This window comes from Lactuca saligna, chromosome 3, assembly GCF_052625555.1.
Source record: "Lactuca saligna cultivar CGN05327 chromosome 3, ASM5262555v1, whole genome shotgun sequence".
NCBI lineage: Eukaryota > Viridiplantae > Streptophyta > Magnoliopsida > Asterales > Asteraceae > Lactuca > Lactuca saligna.
In genome coordinates this window covers 49,170,270-49,194,622 of record NC_136419.1, presented here as the reverse complement: position 1 = coordinate 49,194,622, position 24,353 = coordinate 49,170,270, and the positions used below count along the sequence as shown (strand labels likewise).

Below are 24,353 nucleotides of genomic sequence, written 5' to 3'. Positions count from 1 at the left end.
ACGATGATTTGAGGATGATACTTGGACATTTAGAATGTCGTGTAGTGGTTTGCTTTTAAATTTATGTTTGGCTTTTAGATTGTTACATACTCTTGTATCTTTAAAAAGTTTACTTTAAACTTTGACGTTCATAACGTTGGGACCTATTTGCCATAACCATGGTTTTGATTATTAAAAAAATGATTTTAAGTTAGTTAAAACATTGGACTTACAGGTGTTTTAATATATAATTAATTAATTTTAAAATAACTTATTTGGACATTTTTTTTATAAAAATTGTGACCACCTTATTCACATAATCAATAATTTTTTTTTATCAAAACAAACATGCTATTTTTGTCGATTTATGTTATTGATGACTATTATTAGTTTTAACTAATTAGAAACTTCTTGTTGAAGCAATTTTATTATTATTAAAAGATGTTTTTTTTTTATTTTTTTATTTTTTTAGGATCTATTTAAAACAAGATTTATACTTGGATACTAGGATCTTAAGATCTTAATCTAATCCGATCATAACTCTTTAATGTTTATTATATAGACGAACCTCAAAAATTCGTCCATACAACTTGAAATCGAGCATTACATATCGATAAAGGTAAAAAGTTTCATTGAGTATTATCGCTTCATCCATTATGTCTATTCATCTTAAATTATGCAAAACATTACACCCATGCTATTCTTTATATGATCTTATCTGGTTGTATGAATCAAAACTATCCTGATTCTTTTTATGCTTTTGATATTTCTTCCTAGTTTTTGCAATTTGTAGCAACAACAATTATGTTTAATGGCTAGTGTCTTTTGAACTTTGGGGTAGCAACAACAATTATGTTAAATGCTTTAACATGAAATTTCAATCTTAACAACTTTGGGGTAGCAACCATCTTGCTCCCTTTTTTTTAGCTGGTAAAGTGGTAATGCTAATTTCTTCCCAGAGGACTCACAATACCCACAAATCCAATCTCAAAGCCGATTTCAAAATGGTGGACCGATGGATGTAGGAGTCAGTTATTTGAAATTAAAATATATTAAAAAAAAAAAAAAAAAAAAAAAACCATAAGTAGAATTGGTTCTTGCTTAACAAAAATACAGTGATTATCAGTATCACTCGTATATGAAATTACGTTATTGCCCTCTAGAACCTTCTATAGCCCAAATCCCTAAATCTAATCAGTAACCTCACACTCTCCTCTCCCCTTGGCTTGGCTCCCCGATTCGGTTCTTTTCTTCTTCGCACATCGTCGCTGTCCGGCCGTCGCGTCGACTGCTGCCTCTCTTCCGGTCATCCTTCTCATTGACTCTGTGCAGGTACTATCCTCGATCCTCCCTAAATCTCTTCCTCTGTTCCTCCTTCTCCACTCTTCTGTCAACTTAGCCGATCATTATTTTGTTTCAGAACTTCTAAATCTTCCAGTGGATTTTGTTTCAGAGCTAAAATTATTGTTCATTACGCATTACAGAACATCCCTGTATCACACTCTCATACACATTTAACACAGATACACCTGTACTGCTCTTTTAAAAGGATTTTGTCAACCAAATGGTTAAATGTCATATGATTTTATGTAGAAAATAAGCATACATTGTATGATGAGTTTGTCGATAAAAATTAGAGACGAAAACTACATTCTGTTGTATTCTACTGATGATCGAATAATGATGATAACTTGGTGATGAAAACTACAAATGGCTTTATTTCAGTTTTTGTTTCGAAACCAAGTATGATGATTATTTGACAATGGCTTTTCTGTTTCTGTTTGAATATTATGTTTTTCGTGCTAATTTGGTTTCATTTGGAGTTTGTGCTATAAGTTATTGTAATATTGTGATGGACATAGTTACCATTATTTATGCTCCAGTAAAAACCTGTATATGTTGAAATGTGTAGCAAAAATGGATGACGAGATGGTTACACTGCATAATGTAATGCCTGTGGATCTTGCTCTAAAAAGAGAAATGGAATATCGACATAAAATGGAGGCCTTGAAAAACCAGCAACTCAATAACTTAAATCCTTTGCTACCTTCTCAATCCCAAGTCACATCTAATCCTTTGCCACCTTCCCAAGTGAGATCTTATAAGCCTAATTTTTTTCATTTTTTTTTCATCGATTGACATTTACATACAAGTACAAATATACATATAGGTTCATCCCACAAGTCAAACAATCTTAAAGAGAAAAGAGCCATCTACAAGTGGCATAAAACCGAAAAAACCAACAGTCAGACTTGTTTGCAAGATTTGTGAGATAACATTTTGTACAGTTGTTCAATTGAAGGATCATGCGAATAGTGGGAGACACAAAAACAATATACAACAATTGCAGAAAAGAGGGGAAAATGTTGCCACTCCTTTTTTATGTGAGATTTGTCATGCATCTTGCTCCAGTGGTATTGTAATGGCAGCTCATCTTAAGGGTACAAAGCATGCTGCTGTTCTTAAGGAGGTTGAGAAAGCTAAAAGGGCTAGACCCAAAGAGGGATTTGGTCCAAGAAGGTATTGAATGTTTGGTGTATTGAACAAGAGTAGAGTGGTTTCTAACTTTCTATCTATAGTATATTTTTAGTTATGATGTTTAGAAAAATGAAGGTGAATAGTGATAGGGTGGTATTGAATGTGTATAACTTTTTTGAATCGTAATTAAAGAATATGACTATATGAGAGGGAGATGACTTTGATCTTGGATGGATATGTAATGGTTAACCTTAGTAACATAATTTTTTACACTAAAAGAGATTCTTTATTAATCATTTTTTAATTAAGTTTATTTTTTATTTAGATTATTGTTTTTTAATTTATAATAGTTTTATTTCAACAATATATTAGCCTTTCTTAAAATGTGATGTGTTTATATTATACGGGTTTGATAAAACAAAAAATTAAATATGAAAGTTTAAACAAAAATTATTTAAATTTGAAATTTTAGATTTAAAATTTAAAATTTGAAATTTGAATTTAAAAGGAAACATATTAAATAATATATGAATATTAATATTGTAATTTATGGGTTATTTTAATTAAGAAAATTATTAATTGAGGTCTAAATATGATTATTAAATAAGAAAATATATATATATATATATATAAAGAGAAAATGACAAATGGAAAAAACATTTAATCAAAAATATCAAAAAATGATATGTATCCAAGTTAATGAGAGAGTGATATGTAGCAAATTTATTTTCATATATTAGGGAGAATATATATATATATATATATATTTGAATTTTAAGAGGAATAAGATAGAAACATTTTTGTACAAACCAATTATACATAAAAAGGTATTAATACTTGCCAAAAGTTAGAAAGTTTGAATTAAGGAAGGTTATTAAGAAATTTAACTTAGGAGCAAATTGACAATTTTAAAATATAAATACAAGGTTTAAACATAAATATTTTTTTTAGAAGTGGTAATATTTTATTACATAATAACTAATAATAATATCTAATAATTATTCTCCCGTAAAAAAACTATTCGCCGAAAAAACTATTTATCATTGCCGCTTTGAGCGGGCATACGCCGTGTGTGTGTGTGTGTGTGTGTCTATATATATATATATATATATATATATATATATATATATATATATATATATATATATATATATATATATATATATATATATATATATATATATATATATATATATATATATATGGGAAAAAGGAATATACATTACAGCCCCACCTAAGCTTAGGTACTCAACCTCACGATTAATATTTCAAGATTTAAATTCAAGATTGACACAGTAAGGTTTAGGGTTTAGGGTTTAGGTTTAGGGTTTAGGGTTTAGATTTAGGATTTAGGGTTTAGGGTTTAGATTTTAGGTTTAGGGTTTAGGTTTAGCATTTAGGGGTTTACGGTTTAGCTTTAAGGTTTACTAATGCTCACTTGGGTGAAGTAAGAAAGAATAATTTAAGAAAGAAAATAGAGATGTTAAAACGATAATGAAAGAAAGAAATGTTATGGAGGATGATATATTTACCAAGTGAAACCAAACCAGGTATATTTAGCATGATAAAATGACATATTTTAGAGGTTTAGTATCTAAGCTTAGGTGGGGCTGTAATGTATATTCCCTATCCCCTATATATATATATATATATATATATATATATATATATATATATATATATATATATATATATATATATATATATATATATATATATAGGGAAAAATGAATATACCCTTAATGGTATATAAGCTTAGGTACCCAAACTCACTATACTACGTTGTTTTGTATCATATATATAAATTGTAATTGTCCAATATTCTTATAATTCAACTTCTAACATGATTTACTTCCAAAATTTTCATAAATTTCACATTTATCTTCTTCTACATAATTTTCATTTTCAACTATAGTATATATAGCCTAGAAGGTGTTCGGCAAAAAGATGTGATTTAAAAGAAAGATAATAGTGAAATTTTGAAAATCTTGAAATCAAATCAAGATAGGATTAATGTTTAAGAACTTTATAATGAAAGGATTTTCTAATATGTGCCTGATGACAGATATAAGAAGTATTAATTAATCACAATTATTACCATAATTAAATGTTAAACACATTAATTATAAGAAATATTAACATAATTAAATATAAAATTCATTAATAATCTCTATAATTAATTCATTTCATATTTAATTATGGTAATAATTATGATTAATTAATACTTCTTATATGTACCCTTAGGGCCCATATTAGAAAATCCCTAAAATGAATATATCAAACAAAATGATGTATTACGGTGGGTTTGGGTACCTAAGCTTATATACCCTTAAGGGTATATTCACTTTTCCCATATATATATATATATATATATATATATATATATATATATATATATATATATATATATATATATACACTAGTAGTGTACCTGTGCGATGCAGCGTCGGCGAATACTCTTTTACATTGAACAGTTCCGAGCAGCGATTCATTTTCTATTGGCGAGTATTTGAATATATGTTTTCTCTACCTCTGGTTAATATTCAAGAGACGATTAGTTTTCCTTTCCACGTGCGTCAAATGTTTTCATTTGGTGAATACTTTGTTTTCAGTGATGATCTTATTTCCTTAGTTTTAATATGAAAGTTATCTATGAAATGCATCATATGAAAGTGTTATTGGCTTATGTTAGTTTGTATACTATTTCTTTTATTAGTTTTAAGATAACAATAATACTGTTAGATATTATATATAAGTTTTCGGTTATTTGAAACTAATGTATTTACATTTTGGTTATCTGGTGGAGGATTAAGTTAGAGACCAAAGGCGCAATGAAATCGAATTGTAATGACTTTTCAAGTTAAAAACATAATTTAAAGACCAAACACGCAAAATAACACATACTACAAGGACCATCGTGTAATTTACTCTTTATTTTATTATTTGTCTATTCTTATCTTTTTTCCTGATCTTAAAAAAAAATGTTGTACTTCGCTTTAAGTTACTATTGTCTATCCCATATTCCTGTAGAGATCGCAAGAAGTTTTTAAAATTCTCTATATGTTCATAAATTTATTGAAAAAAGCTTATAAAAACATCTATGACTTAAGTAGATTTTAAAGAAAAACTTAATGTCAACATTTACATTGTTTCTGTTATAACTATAGTCATTAGAAACACCCAAATTACGTATGTTTACAAAAACCACTTTTAATATACGTGAAAATGTCTATTTTTAATATATTTCTACATTGATAGTATAATTATGATATTTATAAAAATACATCATAAATATTGTATTATATTTTTTAGAAAATATATTTTTTATTATATTTCTAAGTCAACTACAAATAATATTTCTAGTCTTTTGGATTTATATGTTAGCATAAAAGTTCAAAAACTATCATCCATAAAATACTTACAAATAAACGATTAACTTATATTAAAAAATATTATGTTAAAAGCTCATCATCTATTTAGATTTTTAGAGATGAAATAAAGTTTAAATAGTTTAAGAAATGAATTACACTTTTTTTTTTTAAATTTTAATTAATTTAGAACCAATATATATATATATATATATATATATATACTCTTGTGAGGCGGGTTTGGTGGCCTCCCATCACCATGTGTATTATAAGAAAGACAAAATTGCAAGAATGGTCCCTGTGGTATATCGAAAATTACCACTTTGGGCCAAACAGGTTTGGACTAGCACTAATGGTCTAGAACGTTTCATTTTGTTGCGAGTTGGTCCATTTTTGTTTGATTTTTTATAAAATGACGATTTTACCCCCATTATATTTATTTTTTGCTTTTCTTTTTTTATTTAATTGTTTTCCTAACTAAAAAATAAAAATAAAATAAAAGAAGAGAATCTCTCTCTCACTCTCTCTCTCTCTCTCACGCCCTCCCCTCTCTTTCTCTTTCTCTCTCTCTCTCTCTCTCTCTCTCTCTCTCTCTCTCTCTCTCCAGCTAAGAGAACGTCACCACCCTCACTTTTTCCCCCAAGCTTCACTCTCACCGGAAGATTGGACACCACCGGCATAAAAGATGAACGCCACGAGATCGAAGCTATGACATCGATCCCTAACCCTAAAAGTTTCAGGATGCGACACACATATCGAAGCTAGGGATTATAATGGCGACAACCTATGAATACCCTAGGGTTTCAAAATAACGAGAATGGTGGTAGCCTCTGAAAACCTCAGTGTCTCATTATTTCCTTCTTCAAACTCGATAGAAGCTTACCTGAGGGTCGTTTGATGGAGCTAGGAGTGTTGAGAAACAGTGGGGACAGTTTGAAACGGTGGTATGGCTTGAGTTTTGTAAACATATCTGAAACCATTGTTTGCAAACCCTCGTTACCCATGAACTCCGGCGGTGCTAGGCTTGTGTTCTGTTCATCTTGTCGGTTCTCAAGAGGCAGCGGTTCTGTTCTATGAGAGAGAAGAATAAGAACAATGGCGTTTCAGATCCGTGTGAGAGAGAGAGAGAGAATCGATTTTTGGGTTTTGTGTGTCTGTGTTGAATCTGTTAAAAAATCGATGAATGTGTGTGTTGATTTGTTTATGTTTTCTTCAGATTTCATGTGTTTGTGTGTTCATCTGATTTCGTGTATTTTTGTTCATCTGTGGGTGGTGGCGAACGGTGGTGGTGGCAAACTTTGGTGGTGGTTGCCAGAAAATCCGGTTGGTGTTGGTGGTTACCGAAAAATCCGACTGGTGTTGGTGGTTGCCGGAAAATCCCTTGTTCTTTGAACTGATATGAGGGAGGTGGTAGAAGGGGAAGAAGTTGTAGAGAGAGAGAGAGAGAGAGAGAGAGAGATTTTATTTTATTTTATTTTTTTAATTTTTTTAGTTAGAAAATAATTAAATAACAAAAAGAAAAAGCAAAAAAGAAATGGAAAGGGGCAAATCCGTCATTTTTAGATTTTTTAAACTGATTTGGACCAAAACCGCAGCAAAATGAAAACTTTTGGACTATTAGTGCTAGTCTAAACCTGTTTGGCCCAAAGTAGCAATTTTAGATATACCACAAGGACCATTCTTGCAATTTTGTCTATAAGAAATGATTTACAATCCAACTTTAATATAAAAAAGTAAGATATAATTCCAAATTTGACGTTAATGAAAATATGAGGTAGAAAACTTAAATAAATAAACTAAATTTAATATCTAGACCTTGTGAAATTAAGTCAAATTGTTATCTTAGTTATTTAATATTTCAAAAGACGATTGAATAGAAAATATATTCAAAAGATTATTGAATAGCAAATTTGAGGTCTTACTGATGCCAAAGAATCAATAGAAAATTTGACGTCTCACTAATGCCAAATAATCGATAGAAATTGACGTGTCAAATAATCAATAGAAATTTTGACTGCCAAAGAATTGATAGAAAAATTTGACGTCTGACTTATGCCAAAGAATTTCAATTAGTTATGTTTTTTATATTATAGAAAGTTAAAGGCCGTGTTATAATTTTTAACAACAAAATCCATCAAAAAGATTTTTTTGGAAAGACTATTTAATCTAACATGTTTTCAATAAAGTAATCATATACACATTTACCCTAGGAAGATAGATTTGACTCATCTAAAATAAATATCCGATGATATGACTATTCGTTTTATAATAAACACATTAGTATCTCAAAAACAATAATTAAAAAATATTATTATCTTTTTGTTAATATTTTACGTCATAACTCTCAATTAATAATGAAAAACTATGGCTTCAAAAATTAGAAATGCTACGAACTATGGAGCTTAGTAAAAACAATTACATAATTATACAAAATGATGCTAGGTATTTAAATTCAAATTAAGAGAACTAAGCAGAAACAAAAAAATCTCATACAGATTCGTGCAAAAGTATAATCGAAACTAAAATAACACATGAAAATACATTTAAAAAATCCAATAATTAATCACAACCCCAAGATCAAAATTTACTAACCACAACATAAATACTTCTTATTCCATCTATCCAAAATGTGATAAATTTGTTTATCTTTTAATAGCTCCACATATATACCACATAGATATGAAACCAAAAATCAGAAAATGAATAACCAAATAATAACGAAACATGTATGTGTATCTTAAACATGGTTCCATTAATCTATAATATATGCTATGAATAACAGTTAGTAATGGGAATATTAAAAAAAAGATTTAATCAAATTGTTATAGATTTGGTATGTACAGATATGTGTATGATCTTCAAGCCAAAGTGGAGCAAAAAACCCCAAGGCCAAGCCTAAAGCAAAACCAAACCTAGAACTCTCCTTCCAACACATATTCACTTCAAACCCCTTGCACTTTTTTGGGTTTAATCATGCATTCGTCATAAATAAAACCTAAATCGTACAATCAAAATTGTACTCACACCGTATTGATTTCATTTTCGCTTCATCTCATCTGCCTTTCCCATATATTCCATTTTTCCTGCATATTCAGATATAAAAACTATATCAACACCATATAAATGAAAGCATTATCAAATCTATATCAAAACCACAGAAAACGGTCGTTGTTCAAATCTGGATTTACATAGAGATATAAAAAGAAAATGTAAAGAGAAACCTCGATAGTGGTTTTTCATAGTCATGAAGGTGTTGCTTCTTCACACATAAAGCAACATATGGCACCAAACATCACAAAATGACAGCAAATGGCACACACACAAATGACACTAAACGTCACAAAACAAAAAAAAAAATGTAGGCGGGTTAAGATTTACCGTTGGATTTTTAAGGTGAGAGTCAGAAGGGTTATTCCTTGATGTGGTTGTGGCAGTGTCTAAACAAACAAAACATAACCAAAGGGAAGAAAACGACGGAGGATCACTGACGGCGAGCAATGGTGACCTTAGCGAGCAGAGGATAGCACAGGTGGTGGTGATGAAGGTAGCTCGTAGAGATGGTTGTGGTGGATCGTGGTGATGGTGAGGAATGAGCGTATTTATTGTTTTGATGTAGATAATGACGGTAATGGAAAGGAGTTTAGGGTATATAATAAATTAGGGCGTACGGGAGTGTTACGCCAACGTGTGTGAAAGCTTTCATCCACGTGAGAATGAGCATGAGTGTTTCTATAAGCTTTAATATTTTTACATTCTGTATTATCAGCTGTAAACTTTACATGCTTAATTCTGATTGGTTGTAAGCTATTCACATGGATCACCAACAACATAATCTACACCATCCAACTTTGATCAAACGGTTCATATTGCACATCCTTGTTTTTCAAGACAATGTCTTAATTTTTTTAAGGGCTCACAAATATGTATGGTTTATATATATATATATATATATATATATATATATATATATATATATATATATATATATATATATATATATATATATACTAGCAGCGTACCCGCGCAAAGCGGCTGGGTGTGTAAATTCTTTCGGTGATATGTTTTCTCTACAAAAATGTTATGTTACAAAAGAAAGTACATGTCGAAAACAAAATAATCAAACTATGGTGTTATTTGGGAGATGAAGTCATTTTTTGTTCCTAGACGGTGGGCTTTATAGCAGATGAGGGAACAAAGAGGTATATGCGATTGGAGGGATATTTGAATCAACATGCTAAATTTAAGGATATCTAAAAGGGTTCAAAATTTGAATGAATCCGGGATTTGAGGGAACAATATCAAATTGCTGAGAAATATAAGGAGATTTGATGATAAATATTTGAATTCAAAATGTGGTTAAGATTTAATATTATTTTATTAATGTTTACTTGTACTATCAGCTTCATTATTTGGACGTCTTAAAAAAATATTATTATTATAATCAATCTATTTTTAGAAATAGTTAGATTTCTTTTATAAGATAGTATATATATATATATATATATATATATATATATATATATATATATATACACTCTAATAAATAAAGATTTTTTTTGACAAATATCACTCTCATTAACTTGGATACATGTCATTTTCTACTATTTTTCAATAAATGTTTTTTCCATGTGTCATTTTCTCTTTTTTTTTTCTAAATTAACACATCATATTTAAACCTCAAATAATTGTCCTAATTGAAAATAATCAATAAATTACAATGTTACTAGTCATATATTGTATTTAATATGTTTCCTTTTAATTTTAAATTTCAAAACTAAAACTTCAATTTTAAATAATTTTATTTTTATTTAATTTTTTGTTTTCTCCAATCCGTATAAAATATGAGTTTCATAATTAATATATATATATATATATATATATATATATATATATATATATATATATAAGGTTAGGTTCATGTGTTTCTTATATTTATTGTGTGTTAAAATGCATCAATAAGAATTTAGTAAATTAAATAATTATTTAATTAAATACAGATAGATATTAAATTATTTTCATAGTTGTATGTATATTAAATGATGTCAATAATTATAATTCTCATTTTATGGAAACTGCCTAAATTCATCATTACTGTTACTAATAACATTTTTTTTTTCAGAATTAATTTGTATCTAGGTTTTCATGTGTGAGTTCGTGTTTTGTTTATAGACTCACTCACTTAAAATACAACAAAGTTGCCTTGAATATGAAGAACGATAGTGTATTTGTAACGCCCGTAGATCCGGGCTAGTCAATTTAGAGATAATAGGGGTCGAAAATGACTTTTCGACAAAATATTATTTAGAATAAATAATTTGAACCAAGTTTTAGTATATGTCACAAGGTGTCGGTACATATAAAGAACGCCGAAATCCGAGTTATAACGAAGAAGTTATGACTCGTCGAAGTTTCGCGACGGAATCGACACGGCACCGGGAAGTGTAAAAAGTGAATTTACGATAGAGCGAGATTTAGGCTTAGTGATCTAAACGAAAGCCGTAGAATATGTTAAACTGAGAAAATCCATAAAAAGAACGCCCAAATCTGACTTCATATGAAGAAGTTATGATTTTTCTAAGATTCGGCTTAGCAGTGTACAACCCGAAACTCGAATTTTAGTTCGAGCAGTTTTTGGCTTATGCGAACTAAATGAGACTTGAAGATATCATTAATAGGAACTCAACGGTAAAAAGACAGACGAAAACGGAGTCCGTATGAAGGAGTTACGAATTCTTCGCGATCATTTAACAGTCTAAACGCCTCGTACTGTTAAATTTAAGATCGGTCGAGAATTAGCCGACGGAGTCAAAATGAAAGTTGTAGATATTATTTTTACCTACGCGTGGATATAAAGAACGTCAAAAACGGAGGTCGTATGTGAATGTTACGGATTTTAGAAGTCGGAAGTGTGCTGTGCGAAAATGGGTGATGTGGCACAATCTTGGCCATTGCTTTCTCCCCAAGTCTTGCCACTAGATGGTGACATGTGGCACCAAGTTCAGCCATTTTCACCCTATAAATACCACCTCTCCCACCCTCATTTTCTTCACACCTTTTCCATTCTTTCTTCTCTTTACTCTCTCTCTAGAACCTCTCTCTAGCCCCGAAATCCCCCGAAAAGCCTAGGGAACCTCCCTAGCACGAGGCAGAAGCCCCGGAGTGCTCGACGGCTCCGAGAAGAAGAGCTTTTCGGCTCGGAAACGCTGCTCCAAGCAAAGCCTGGTTTTCTATAAAATCCGCTGTAAGTGAGCTACGCCTACGCTATTTTTAATATAGTTTTTATTTAATTATATTAACGTTATTAAGAACATATAATAAATACTTGGGCTATTATTATGGGTTATATAAGTATTTTTTTAACGCTTATATAATAGTAATAATAGCTAGACTATTAATTAGTCTCGGCGAATAATAGACTAAAATCTATTGGTGATAATACTAGGTTTCGTCGAAAGAAATTATTTTAAAGTAAACGAAGCGTTGTTCGAGTACCGAGTCACCACCTTCTCAGGTGAGTGCATGGTCCCTTTCATCTTACACATAGATATGAAGTATTTATTATATAATTTATGTGTTGTGAGTGCATGATCCCTTTCATCTTACACATAGATATGAAGTATTTATTATATAATTTACGTGTTGTGAGTGCATGATCCCTTTCATCTTACACATAGATATGAAGTATTTTAATATAAATTGCGGGTTATGTGTGCATATTGTCTGAATACTTGTTGTCTATGCTGGTGAAAGATTTTTATACATGTTTTAAATGATGTAAACTGTATAAAGTATTTTATATCTACAAAATATGTTGGGTAAAACATGGGTAGATGAATGATGATGGATAAAAGCTGAAATAGAGGAACATTAGTAGTACAAACCTAGTGCCCTATAGGTATACATTGGCAGCAGTGGACCTAGTACCTATAGATGAGCACTGGCAGCTGCGCCACAACCCGTAGATGATTTAGATCTACGATAAACGTCCTAGCAGCTGCGCTCTAAGGATAGTATCGGCAGCTGCGCCTAATAGGGAGCCTTATGACCATGACCGTAGTGTTTAAAGGTCAATACCGGCAGAAGCGCCTCATAGAAAATGTCCTAATTCTGGCAGCTGAGCCTAAGTGACAATATTAGCAGCTGTGCTTGACCAATGTGTCATTGGCAACAATGGACTTCATGTTGTTTCCTTAGGATGATCCTTAGGAATGAATGAATGAGAAATAGCTGATTCTTAGGGTAGATCCTTAAGAATAAAGAAGATAATGGGGATGGGTAATTGGGTTGATTGTTTGATTGTTTAAACATAATAATTATATTATTGTGGGTTGAAAACCCTATGTACTCACCAGGTTTCCCAACCTGACCCACTCAGTTTATTTATATCACAGGTGTTGATATGAAGTGACATTACACTAAGAGATTTAAAGAGATGTAGATCACTAGTGTAAATGATTGTAAGTTCTGTTTATGCTTATGTTTCTGTATTAATGATGACGTCCCAAACGTTTTAAAATGAAATAAATACGTTTCTTCGAAAATGTTTTAATAACGTATTTACCATGTTTTTCTGGGAACAAATTCCGCAACATTTTTATAAAATGAAGTACTCTGATTTTTATAAAGCATAAACAAAATCGGTCTTTTCTGACCGTGAAAATGGGGATGTCACAGTTGGTATCAGAGCATTAGTTTAAGCGAACTAGGAATATGGATTTATTTCTAGACTTAAACTTAGAATGCTAAGCGATGATTGTGAGGTGTGAGCACTAGATTATTTTAGGAATTGTGCCTAAAATGCTTTTATGTGCTAAATGCTTGTGCCTGATATGCTGATATTTGTTCGGATCTATGGTCTGTTGCCGACCGGATCTGGAAACCTTGTGTGTTTAGGATTCTAAGCGTTTAACTACGATATTAAAACTAGCATATAAACGTTTCGGAGTGATAAGAATGATTTAAACATCAATCCTAAGTAAAGGTCTAGATTCACCTTATTCGGTGTATAGATCAAGATGGCAAGAATTCGTAGCGGAAACGTGAATGCAAATGGGAACCGAGATCAACCCCCAGCAATTGAGCAAATACCGGTGATGGAAGCCACTGCCGAGCCAGTCACGATGGTCGGAGTGCAAGCGATGATCCAAGCGATGTTGGATCGTCAAATGGAGGAAACTAGACGTTTGCTCCAGCAAAATCGAGAGGAAGCCACTATTCAGATCGAACAGCCCAAGTTGAACGAAGGGCAGACTGGGGAAGGAAACTGCAGTGGGACTGTTGGTCAAGTCAACCCACCAATAGTTCGACAAAACAACCAAGATGATGAAGTCGAGAGGAATGGATGCAAGTACAAGGATTTTCTAACTTGCAAGCCATCGACTTTCACTGGAAAGGAGGATCCGATCGGGGTCATGGATTGGATCTCGGAGATGGAATTAGCTTTCATGACGTGCGGTTGCAAGGGAAAACAACAGACCACGTTTGCAGTGCGTCAGTTTCGAGGAGGCGCTGTACGATGGTGGAATACCTTGGGAAAGACGCTGAGCCCCAATGGCCCCTGCAACTGACATGGGCAGAATTTCTGGTGCATTTCAAACGTAGGTACTGCTCAGCCCAAAATCTGCTCGAGCTAGAAAACCAATTCCTTACCTTAAAGAAAGGAAGCATGTCTATTGATGAATACACCAAAAAATTTCAAAATGATTACAATCAACAAACCGATGACAGAGTTTACATTACCAAAACCATGAAAGTGGTTCAATGGACTTAGTCATGAAACTGAAATTACAATGAAGTATTTGTATTAGAACTGTTTTTAACTTCGAAAATCTCCATTGGAACAAAACCAACATGGAATAGTGAGATCTCACATATCTAATCTTCATATTTGCACCCATGTGCGGCGAACGCTATTTGAAGAGGAAGGAAATGGAAGAGCTTGGTGGGTAAGAAACGAAGAGAAAAAGTGTGGATTAATTCTGACGAGATATGAAGTTGGATAAAACCTAGTCAAACATATTCAATTTTGGAGATGATGATGTTTCCTGATTTCTTGCGAATTTATTGTTGATTTGTTGATGATGATTTCTTATCAATTTTATGGGGGTGCATTTGTAATCAGAAAGAAAACCGAACGAGGAGGAAAATTAGGGGAAATAAAGAACGCTAAAATTTTATGGTAAATAAAGCCGGCTAAAAATTTTGAGCGGGAAAAGAGAAAAGAGGCTTCATATAAGGACACATAGCATATAAAGGGTGTAGAAAATCAACATGTGGTAGTATAAAGAGTCTTTTATTAGAAGAGAAGATAAAGCATAATACAATTTGTACAAACCTTTTATGCATTAACATTATGTTTGGTCAACAACTCACTTTTATCCCTTTAATATCTCCGCATCACATTCAACAAAAGTCAAGTCGGGCCTTTAAATAAATATTCCTCACTTTCATCCTATTAATCTGAAGTCTATGTTGAATCCTCAAATCTCGGCAAAGATCTCTCAAGTTAGGCCCGACTTCCACTATATCTAGTTTCTGCTGATTTCAAGAACTGCAACACTCATTCTTTTCATCATATCTCTTCTGCTACACTCACCATCTCTCAATATATTTCTCTCATTTTATCTCTTAAAACCCTAAATCGAACTCTGCTAACATAGCTTCATCACCTTTATCAGCCATCGTTCGAATGATCGAAACCATCTCCATCATCAGTTAAGGAAACAACCACCACTATCCATCTCCTTCTTCTTTCTTTCTCTTCGACTTGAGACACATTTTCCATTTAAAGTCCTCTCTCTCTCTCTCTCCCCCCACTCTCTATCTATCTCTCTCTCTCTCTCTCTCCCTCTCTCTCTCGGTACCTTATTCCTTTAATTATTTGGTTTAATTTTCTTGCAGAATTTTTTCTAGCTGGTGTTGGTTGAACTAGCGACAACATACCCTTTTCTGGTAGTATCAAGTCATAACCTTAAATCAATTTATGTTTTCTAGCCCTAAGTTGATATTTTTATGTTTGGTTTCGATTTTGGGTTCTTGAAGATTTTGATTTTCTATATTGGTTTTGGATTTCATTGGTTATTCACTATAAAAATCGAATTGATAATAAGCAAGGGATTTTTGTTACACTTTTATGTTCTCTAATGGAGTTTTCTTCAATAATCTCTTTAAAAACCCTAGCTCCCATTTCAGAATTCATTACCTCATTTTCTTTCTCACTTCCCTCATCAACATTCAATCTCAAAAACCACGACTCCATCATTATCCGATTTGGTGATAAAGCTTGAAATTTCGATCTGTTTTTGTAGTTTGTAGGCTTTCAAAGACCCATCACCTGAATCATTAATCGATAAACCACTAGGATCAGATATGATGGTTTCCAGTGCAGCAAAGGAAGCATATGTTCCTCAGAGTATGAGAGCATGAGCCGAGAGACCTGATGTTTCAGATATGAGGCGGAGGAACAAAGAGAATTCTATGAGAGTTACTAATTTGTTTGAAGAAACACCTGGGATTGATTTTCTTGAGCTTTTTAGAAACCCTATCTGTCACTCTCTGCTCTTTGAAAAACCAAAAACACATACACAATCGACTTTTTGTTTGGTATTTTAAAGACAGATGCATACCAAGGTTTCTCACCCACTATCTCTCCCCATTTCTCTATGTCAGTGTCGTGGATCTATGATTTCATTTGTCTTTATTTTTTTTTCTATTGCAGCTTCTTCATTTGTGAGCATGTTCTCGATTTTTTATTGTGATTTAATATGGATTTTTTGAACTTTTGGAGTTTTAGTAGCTACATGACACCAACACCTACAACCGCAGATGTCTTGAGGTATTTTTTTTGTCCCTTTTAATTCTCATCTTGATTTCCCTTTCTCTCTCTCAAATTTGATTTCACACGTGTTTTCCTTAATCATATGGAGAGGGATATGATGAACCCATGTTTTGACCCATAATTTCTGAAATCAGATGGAGATGGATTCGATTAACCCACATCTGCCACCACCATCTTCACCTTCTATTCGTTATACTTCCTTACCAACATTTTTGGCCCATTTTCCCTTTTTCATTTGAAGGAAGTAATTTAGTTTTGTGTAAAATGGTTCTAGGTACAGGTGGTCTTGAGATGGTTCTTCTTGATCTACCTCCAAATCTGCTCTCATGTAAGAAGAAAAAATAATTAGAATCAAAACCTTTGCAACCAATGTGAATGACTTTTAATATAATTGTGCATGTTTATGTGTTCACCATCCCGTGAACTGAATGAGCGGAGTCATTCATCAAAGGCAAACAATATTTTGGATGTTGTTGTCATTGTGAAACCCCTGTTATGGCTTCATCACGAAGTTTTAAACCTATCTTAACCAGTTGACCCTAATCTTTCTATCTGATTCTTAGTTCTTCATCATGCTTCATCGTGAAAATGATTTTAATATTTTTAGTTTTAGTTTCAATTTCAGGTCGGTGGTATCATATTCATGTAGCTAGGATGTGATATGTATAAGTGTTTTTGGAGATGAAGGTGGATCTGGTGTCAAAAGAATTGGAGTGAAAACATCAAATATGTACCCAAGTGGATCATAGACATCACTTACTTTAAACCACTTGTATGATTTTCAACCATTAAAATCGTTAGTTTTTCATTATATACTTCTTATTTTTGTTTATGTGTGTATGTTAATTAGTTAGGTCTTGACCTCAAAAGAGATGACTTTAAAATAGAGAAAGGCCAAGTCAATGAAGAGGCACAAAATAAGAACAAGGGCATTTGGTAACTAGCTCTAAGTTTCTGATATTATAATTAGCACATGATTTAGAATAATGCAGACTTACACAAATTTAGTAGTTATTTGTTATTCTAGTTTGTAATGCTTTGTTAAGTGTTCAACCTCTCAACTAATTGTTATTCTAGGTAACATACTTTTAATAACCTTTACATGAAATGATGATGCAAACTTATAGAAATTTAGTAGTTATATAAGACCCGAGTTCCTTATTTTGGAAAGAACAATTATTCAAGTGTCTGTTCCCAAAACTACATTCTATCTTGGTGCATTTTTTTTCAATGATTTTCAAGTAAGATACCCCCTAGATTACAAAGTTTGGCATTTTCAAAGTTATGTTATAACAAATAGTCACTATTAACAAAATGTTTAACTTTTTTACTTATTTTCTTTAGTCTAGTTAGGAACCTTTACTGAAGGATGTTTTTGGTGATTGGAATTGACAGAGAGACTGAGAAGGAAACATGTTGCATTTTTCCTGATGTGGAGTATTTTCAGCCTTAAAGTTAAAAATTTGAAGGCTCCCATGGTTGGTATTGACAAATTGGAGGTAAGCACTTTCTTACCATCACTTTTCTTTTTGGTTGTTTTATGTGTTGCTGTTTTGTGTTAGTGGTTATGAATCGAGTGGCTATGTGTGTATGTATCCGGCTATTTGAAATTTTTATCTACTCTTCAACATCAAATAAGTTTTAAAATACCAAAAGCCTTGAATATATTTTTTAAAACTATTTATGTATCAACACTTTTTGTGCTAGAAAAAACTAAAATAATATATATTTGTTGACATGTTTGTCTTATAGTAACAAAATGTTTTACCTTTGTTTGTTTGGTGCATGTTAGATGAGAGAGACTTTGTTACTGAGTGGCTTTATTGTCACATTTGGAACTTAAGGGCACCAACTTTGTTCATTTGTACCTTCAATATTGTATGTAACTTCATTGTTATATTTGGAACTTATGTATAAACCCATAATGCTCGATGCTTATTGTTGGTCTGGTACAAATAATGGTTATCTATTTTAACTTTACATCATCTATTTAATCATATAGTTATGTATATATTTGTTTTATAGCATAAATTCAAAATCAAAATATGTATAAATATAAAATTCATCAGCAACAAAATATATATTTTATGGTATTTATAACAATCTACCTATTTGATGATTTATATGGTTTTACCTATATTTGTTTTAGTAAGATAGATTTTAAAAACATGATAGCGTATCTATATTTTTAAATTAAACTTAAACATATTTTTATTTTAACCAAAGAGACATCATATTTTTTATTTTGAACCTTAGTTGGATTGATTTTTTATTCTTATTTCATTATTCGGTTTAATGATCTAAGAAGTTGATTAATTGATATAAACATTCACTAATTTACGAAAATTAGCATTTTACTTTTATTTAGCAAGATGGTATTTACCATTAGTGTTATATAAACTTAAACGAAGGTATGACCAAAAAGAAGCTATCCTCCGGGCAAAAAAAAAAAAAAAAACTTTTAAAGGAAACTGATTTCCGACAGAAAACTAACTATTGTTTTCCAACTGCAAAATAATCACCTAAAGTAAACTATTCAGTAAAAAAGACTATCGTCTGCCTCTTTGGACATTCTCTAGAATATTACATGTTTCCGGTAGGCAACTAATTTTTGAAAGGAAATTATTTTCCTAAACGAAGCTATTTACCAACTTTTTTTGTCACCGCAATCTCTTTAGAATATAATATGTTTCCTAATGAAAAAACATCAACATATCGTATTTTTAACTCATTTGAATCACACTGACATCTTGGTATTCCTACAATCTTTGGGTGATGATGTTGATGATCTTAATATTCCAAAGATAGATCAAAATGTTGATTTAGAATTTAGAGTTTTTCGTGAAGTACACGAAGAATGCTCTATGGTTATAAAATCTGAATGTTTAGTGACCCAATATTTTCTCTATCATGAACAAAAATTTGCTTATGATGAGATCATAGAACATGTCGATAAATGATATTCTAGGAGTGTTCTTCATAGACGGTCCCGATGGAACAGAACAAACATTTTTTACAAAGCTTACTTGCTAATATCCGTTCGTGTGGTCATATTGCACTCGTCACCGCTTCATCGGGTGTTACGGCTAATAACATGCCAGGGGGAGAACAGCTCACTCTCGCTTTAAAACTCCAAATGTATGTATTTATCTAAGGGATCATTTTTCTTGCATTGCCAACTTTATGTGGCATTGTCCGGAGGGATTTCACGTTCCGATACAAAGGTTTTAGTGAAGCTTGACGGAAAATTCAACGACAGTAAAATCTATACATCAAATGTGGTGTATAAAAAAGTATTGCACAATTAATAATGCACAATCAATCAGGGTTCGTATGCATTAGTAAAATGTCCCAACTTTTTCGTTTTTAGTTTTTATGGATTTCATTTATGCTAGCATGACTCTCATTGATAATTGTTTAGATGTAGTAAATTATTTGCGCAAAAAAACTAATTGCTATCAAACTAATTTCTGAAAAAACTATTAGCACTCGGCGCTTGACGCGGGTAAACGGCTAGTATATATATATATATATATATAAAAGGGTCCTATATCTAGACTCTAGTAGCAAGTATAATTTTTTATTTTTCTCCCTTGCAATCTACTAATACGAAAACATAAAAGTGATAAATTATATTATAAACTTACAACTACAATTTACATAATAAAGAAATAAGCATATAACAATATCATCTTAGATCATCCAATCTTTCTATTCTAATAAAAAAATATAATCTTTTTCAGGAAGATATATTAGGCAAATCAATTCAAAATTTAAATTTAATTTTTCTAATTATATATTAAATTTGAAGTTACAATGATTTTAAAATTTTGATATATCTCTTAATAAAATTTTTATTTAAAATAATTGATTAATAATTATGATTTTTTACTATGAAAATTAAATTAATTTTATAACTATAAATCCACATTTTATAAAAACATCAAAAAGAAGTTAACAAATTAAGAAAACATTAATCCACAAATACATAACAACAAATGAAAACTCAACAAATTAACAGGGAAAAACAATCAAACAGATGATGATTTGAAGATGAACCCTAAAGAATCCTTTTATTCTAATAAAGGAATAATTTTTTTTTGACATGTGTTATCGTATTAGATTTCTAATTAATATCATGTCAATTGTCAACCTATTGATTTTTCATATATATATATATATATATATATATATATATATATATATATATATATATATATATATATATAAATAAAGTTAATATAGATTCTAAAGTGATATAATTTAACGTATTTATTTAAATCAACGATTATAATTTTATATGATTAAAAAAAATCTTTTAATTAATAATTTATTTAAAATATTTAATAAATAATTTTAAAATTTTACTATAAAATTTTAATTAGTTTTATAACCGTAATTTTTAGACATTATAAAACAGTTGAATTAATGATTAACAATAACCAAATGAAATAAAAAACATTGAATCAGGATATCATCCAGGAACATTCAAACAGTCATTAATATTTAATAATCCTACGACCAATAACCATATAACAAAGTATGTAAGCCCAATCAATTAGCATTAACAATTAAGTGGTGCAAGACGCAACATTTGACTTTTTTCATGGTCATTATTTCTCACCATTCAGTTAATTAGGGCCCTATATATAACGACCTATACATGTTTACATCTCCATATTACTTGCAATCTTGTCTATTATTAATAACAAACACGATCACGGCAAAGTCCCAACGATTTGGAAGGATTAGGCAACTTCACACAATCATATCTCAAGAAACCATTAAACCATCTTCCCCAACACCTCTACACCTCAAAACTCATTACTTTTCTTTACTTGATCGAAGTGCTCCTGACATGCACATCCCATTTGTTTTCTTCTACCCAAACTACAAAAAAGATGACACCAACATTCTAAAGCAATCGCTATCAAAGTGTTTAGCACAATACCACCCTGTCGCTGGCAGGATTCCAACCCCTCCTGAACCTTACATCAACTGCAATGACGAAGGTGTCGAGTTCTTGGAAGCTTAATTTTAACGATAGCCCACTAGATGACTTCATTCACAAGAATGTGCAAGACGAATTCATAGACCAACTCTTTCCTTATGGCCTCACTTGTACTCCTCAAGCTTCTAGCCCTATGCTGCTCAAGGTTCAGCTTAATCATTTTTCCGGTGGTGGAGCCGCCGTTGCTCTGTCCATGTCACACAAGTTTGCTGACGGAGCAACGATAGCCAACTTCATTAACCATTGGGCCACTGTTGCACGTTGTGGGTCACCCATAAACCCATGTTTCATTTCATCTTCCAAAACTGATAACACTAGACTGCCTGATTTCATTGTTAACGACTTGGATAAAGGAAACTATGTTACGAGGAGATTTGTGTTTCCCAATTCAAAACTACAGGAGCTCAAGAACAAGGTTATTGCCATGGGCTCAGCTCCAGTCAACCCTACTCGAGTCGAAGTGGTGACATCTCTACTATTTAAACACGCAGTTAGTGCAGCTACGACAAGTTCAGGTTCTTTAAAGCCATCAAACTTGACTATAACAGTGAACATGAGGAACAAATTTGTTGAAATGTATCCTGAAACAGCAGCAGGTAACTTATCTATGTATGGGGTAGCAAAGATGGATAATTCCGGTAGAATCAAACTGGGTGAGGTGATTGCTAGGATAAGGAAAGCAAAAATGGAACTTGAGGGAATAAAAGATGAGCAAGAATTAGTTCAAAAGTTTGCAAACGCGATATCAAACTTACAGGGTGATCTGTATTATATTACAAGCGTGTGTAGGGTTCCATTTTATCAAGTGGATTTCGGGTGGGGTAAACCAGTAGAAGTAAGAGTACGATTTCCAAATGTTAGTAAGAATGTTATCGTTTTGATGGATACTGCATCTGGAGATGGTATTATGGCACATGTGCAACTGCCAGAAGAAGAAATGGTCATTCTTGAGAAGGACAAAGAGTTTCTTACTTATGTAAAAGACAATTGAAAATGCATTCGCCGTTTGTTTGTCATCAATAGATTCAAAAGTTACCGTCTTTTTTACATAATATGAAAATAAGTTAGAATTTTTAAAATATTTTAATATTTTATACGAACAGAATTTTTAAAGTATTCTAATAATTTAATAGAATTGTTACAAGTAAAATTTTGTTACATATTTCATATATATATTTATAAAAAAACAGTAATTTTTTTTTAATATTCATTTATTTATTTTTAATATAAAAAATCACGAAATTAATACTTTTTTTTTTTCAAAATTTTAATTTATTCTGCATTTTAGATTTTTCTTTTTTGTTTTTTGTCTTCAAAATGACGTGCTATTATTATCAACAATTTATTTATTTTCGCTGAAAAACGCTCAATCGTACCGGTGCAACGGAGGAATGATAATATATATATATATATATATATATATATATATATATAGAGAGAGAGAGAGAGAGAGAGAGGATTGAGTTCATGTGAGATAATGATATATTGTGAGACATGGAGATAAAATCTAAACCATTAATCTACCATTATATATAAATGAGATTAAATCAAATTAAAACAAAAAGAGGCGGTATCATTTTTGCAATTCTATCAACCTTTGGGATTAATGAAAGACACTGAGGGGTAGTATCATAACTTTGTTATTAATTGATCTAGAGTCGTGAGTCAACCAGATTCATTCATTCTTCACTCACTAGAAAACACTCACCCTCCAACGAACCATAAAAACCAACTTTCTTCCCAATCTGCAATCCTGATTGAAGAACTTACCATGATTCGATTTTATCTCATTCTGATTCTACTTCACACTACTCTTTCGAAAATCACTAAATCGATTTGATTTTGATTATGAAATATTTCTTCAAAAATCCTTGTTAAAAGCCTAAGAATAAATTATGATTCATTCTCATTTTGATTTTCAACGTTCATATACAGATTCTGGTTTTGAATTGTGATTATATTTTGCTTTTATTGATTCAAATTTTGTTAACAATATTTTTTTTTCTTCCAAATCTCTTAAGAAAAAACTGAATAAACTGATTTTGATTATTATTTTGAAAAACGTGATATCATTTTTTTTATCAATCAAAGCTTGAATACATCTAATTTTGGATCTCTTGATTCCAATTTTGATCATAAAAATGGATAGTTCAACAATCAAATAAGATGGCACTAATATCTCGTCTAGTTTGTTTTTATGATCATGATTCTCGATATTGATTCTAATTATTATATGATTATGATTTATGAAGCACTTTTATGAATTTGTGTATTGTAGCAATTTACTTGTTTACTACAACTATGGTTAGTCTTTGATCTAACTTTACTTTAGCTATGGTTAGCAATGAATTTCGGAATTTCATAATCTTTAGTACCAAATGTTTAATATAACTTTACTGTAGTCACAGTTAGCGATAAACTTATTTAAGTAGGTTTATTTTTTTTATAGAATTTGTTTACTACACCTAGGTTTATTTTAATTGTTATGCTATTGTTCCAAATGATTAATGGTTGTTGTTAAATTAACATACTTTGTAAGAGAATATGTTACTTGTTGATGTTTTACCTTGTTGCAATAGTAACTAAACTGTTAACTTAAGATACTCTACAACGAATAAATTAGTTTAAAAACATAATATATTACTCTATAGTAGAATAAACTAATTAATAATGTTATGGG

At 31.1% G+C, this 24,353-nt stretch overlaps 1 protein-coding gene and 1 pseudogene across 1 annotated transcript; both read left to right on the top strand.

Annotated features, from left to right (window-relative positions):
• Positions 1-1,190: 1,190 nt before the first annotated feature.
• On the top strand, positions 1,191-2,685 carry LOC145033644 (uncharacterized). Its single transcript, XM_078982221.1, has 3 exons — positions 1,191-1,311; positions 1,892-2,070; positions 2,150-2,685. The coding sequence occupies exons 2-3, from the start codon at positions 1,897-1,899 to the stop codon at positions 2,504-2,506; spliced, it is 531 nt and encodes a 176-aa protein (XP_078838347.1). The 5' UTR covers positions 1,191-1,311; positions 1,892-1,896; the 3' UTR covers positions 2,507-2,685.
• A 12,239-nt stretch (positions 2,686-14,924) lies between these two features.
• LOC145035487 (17,18-epoxy-17-hydroxycur-19-ene N-malonyltransferase-like) lies at positions 14,925-22,664 on the top strand (annotated as a pseudogene).
• Positions 22,665-24,353: the final 1,689 nt, after the last annotated feature.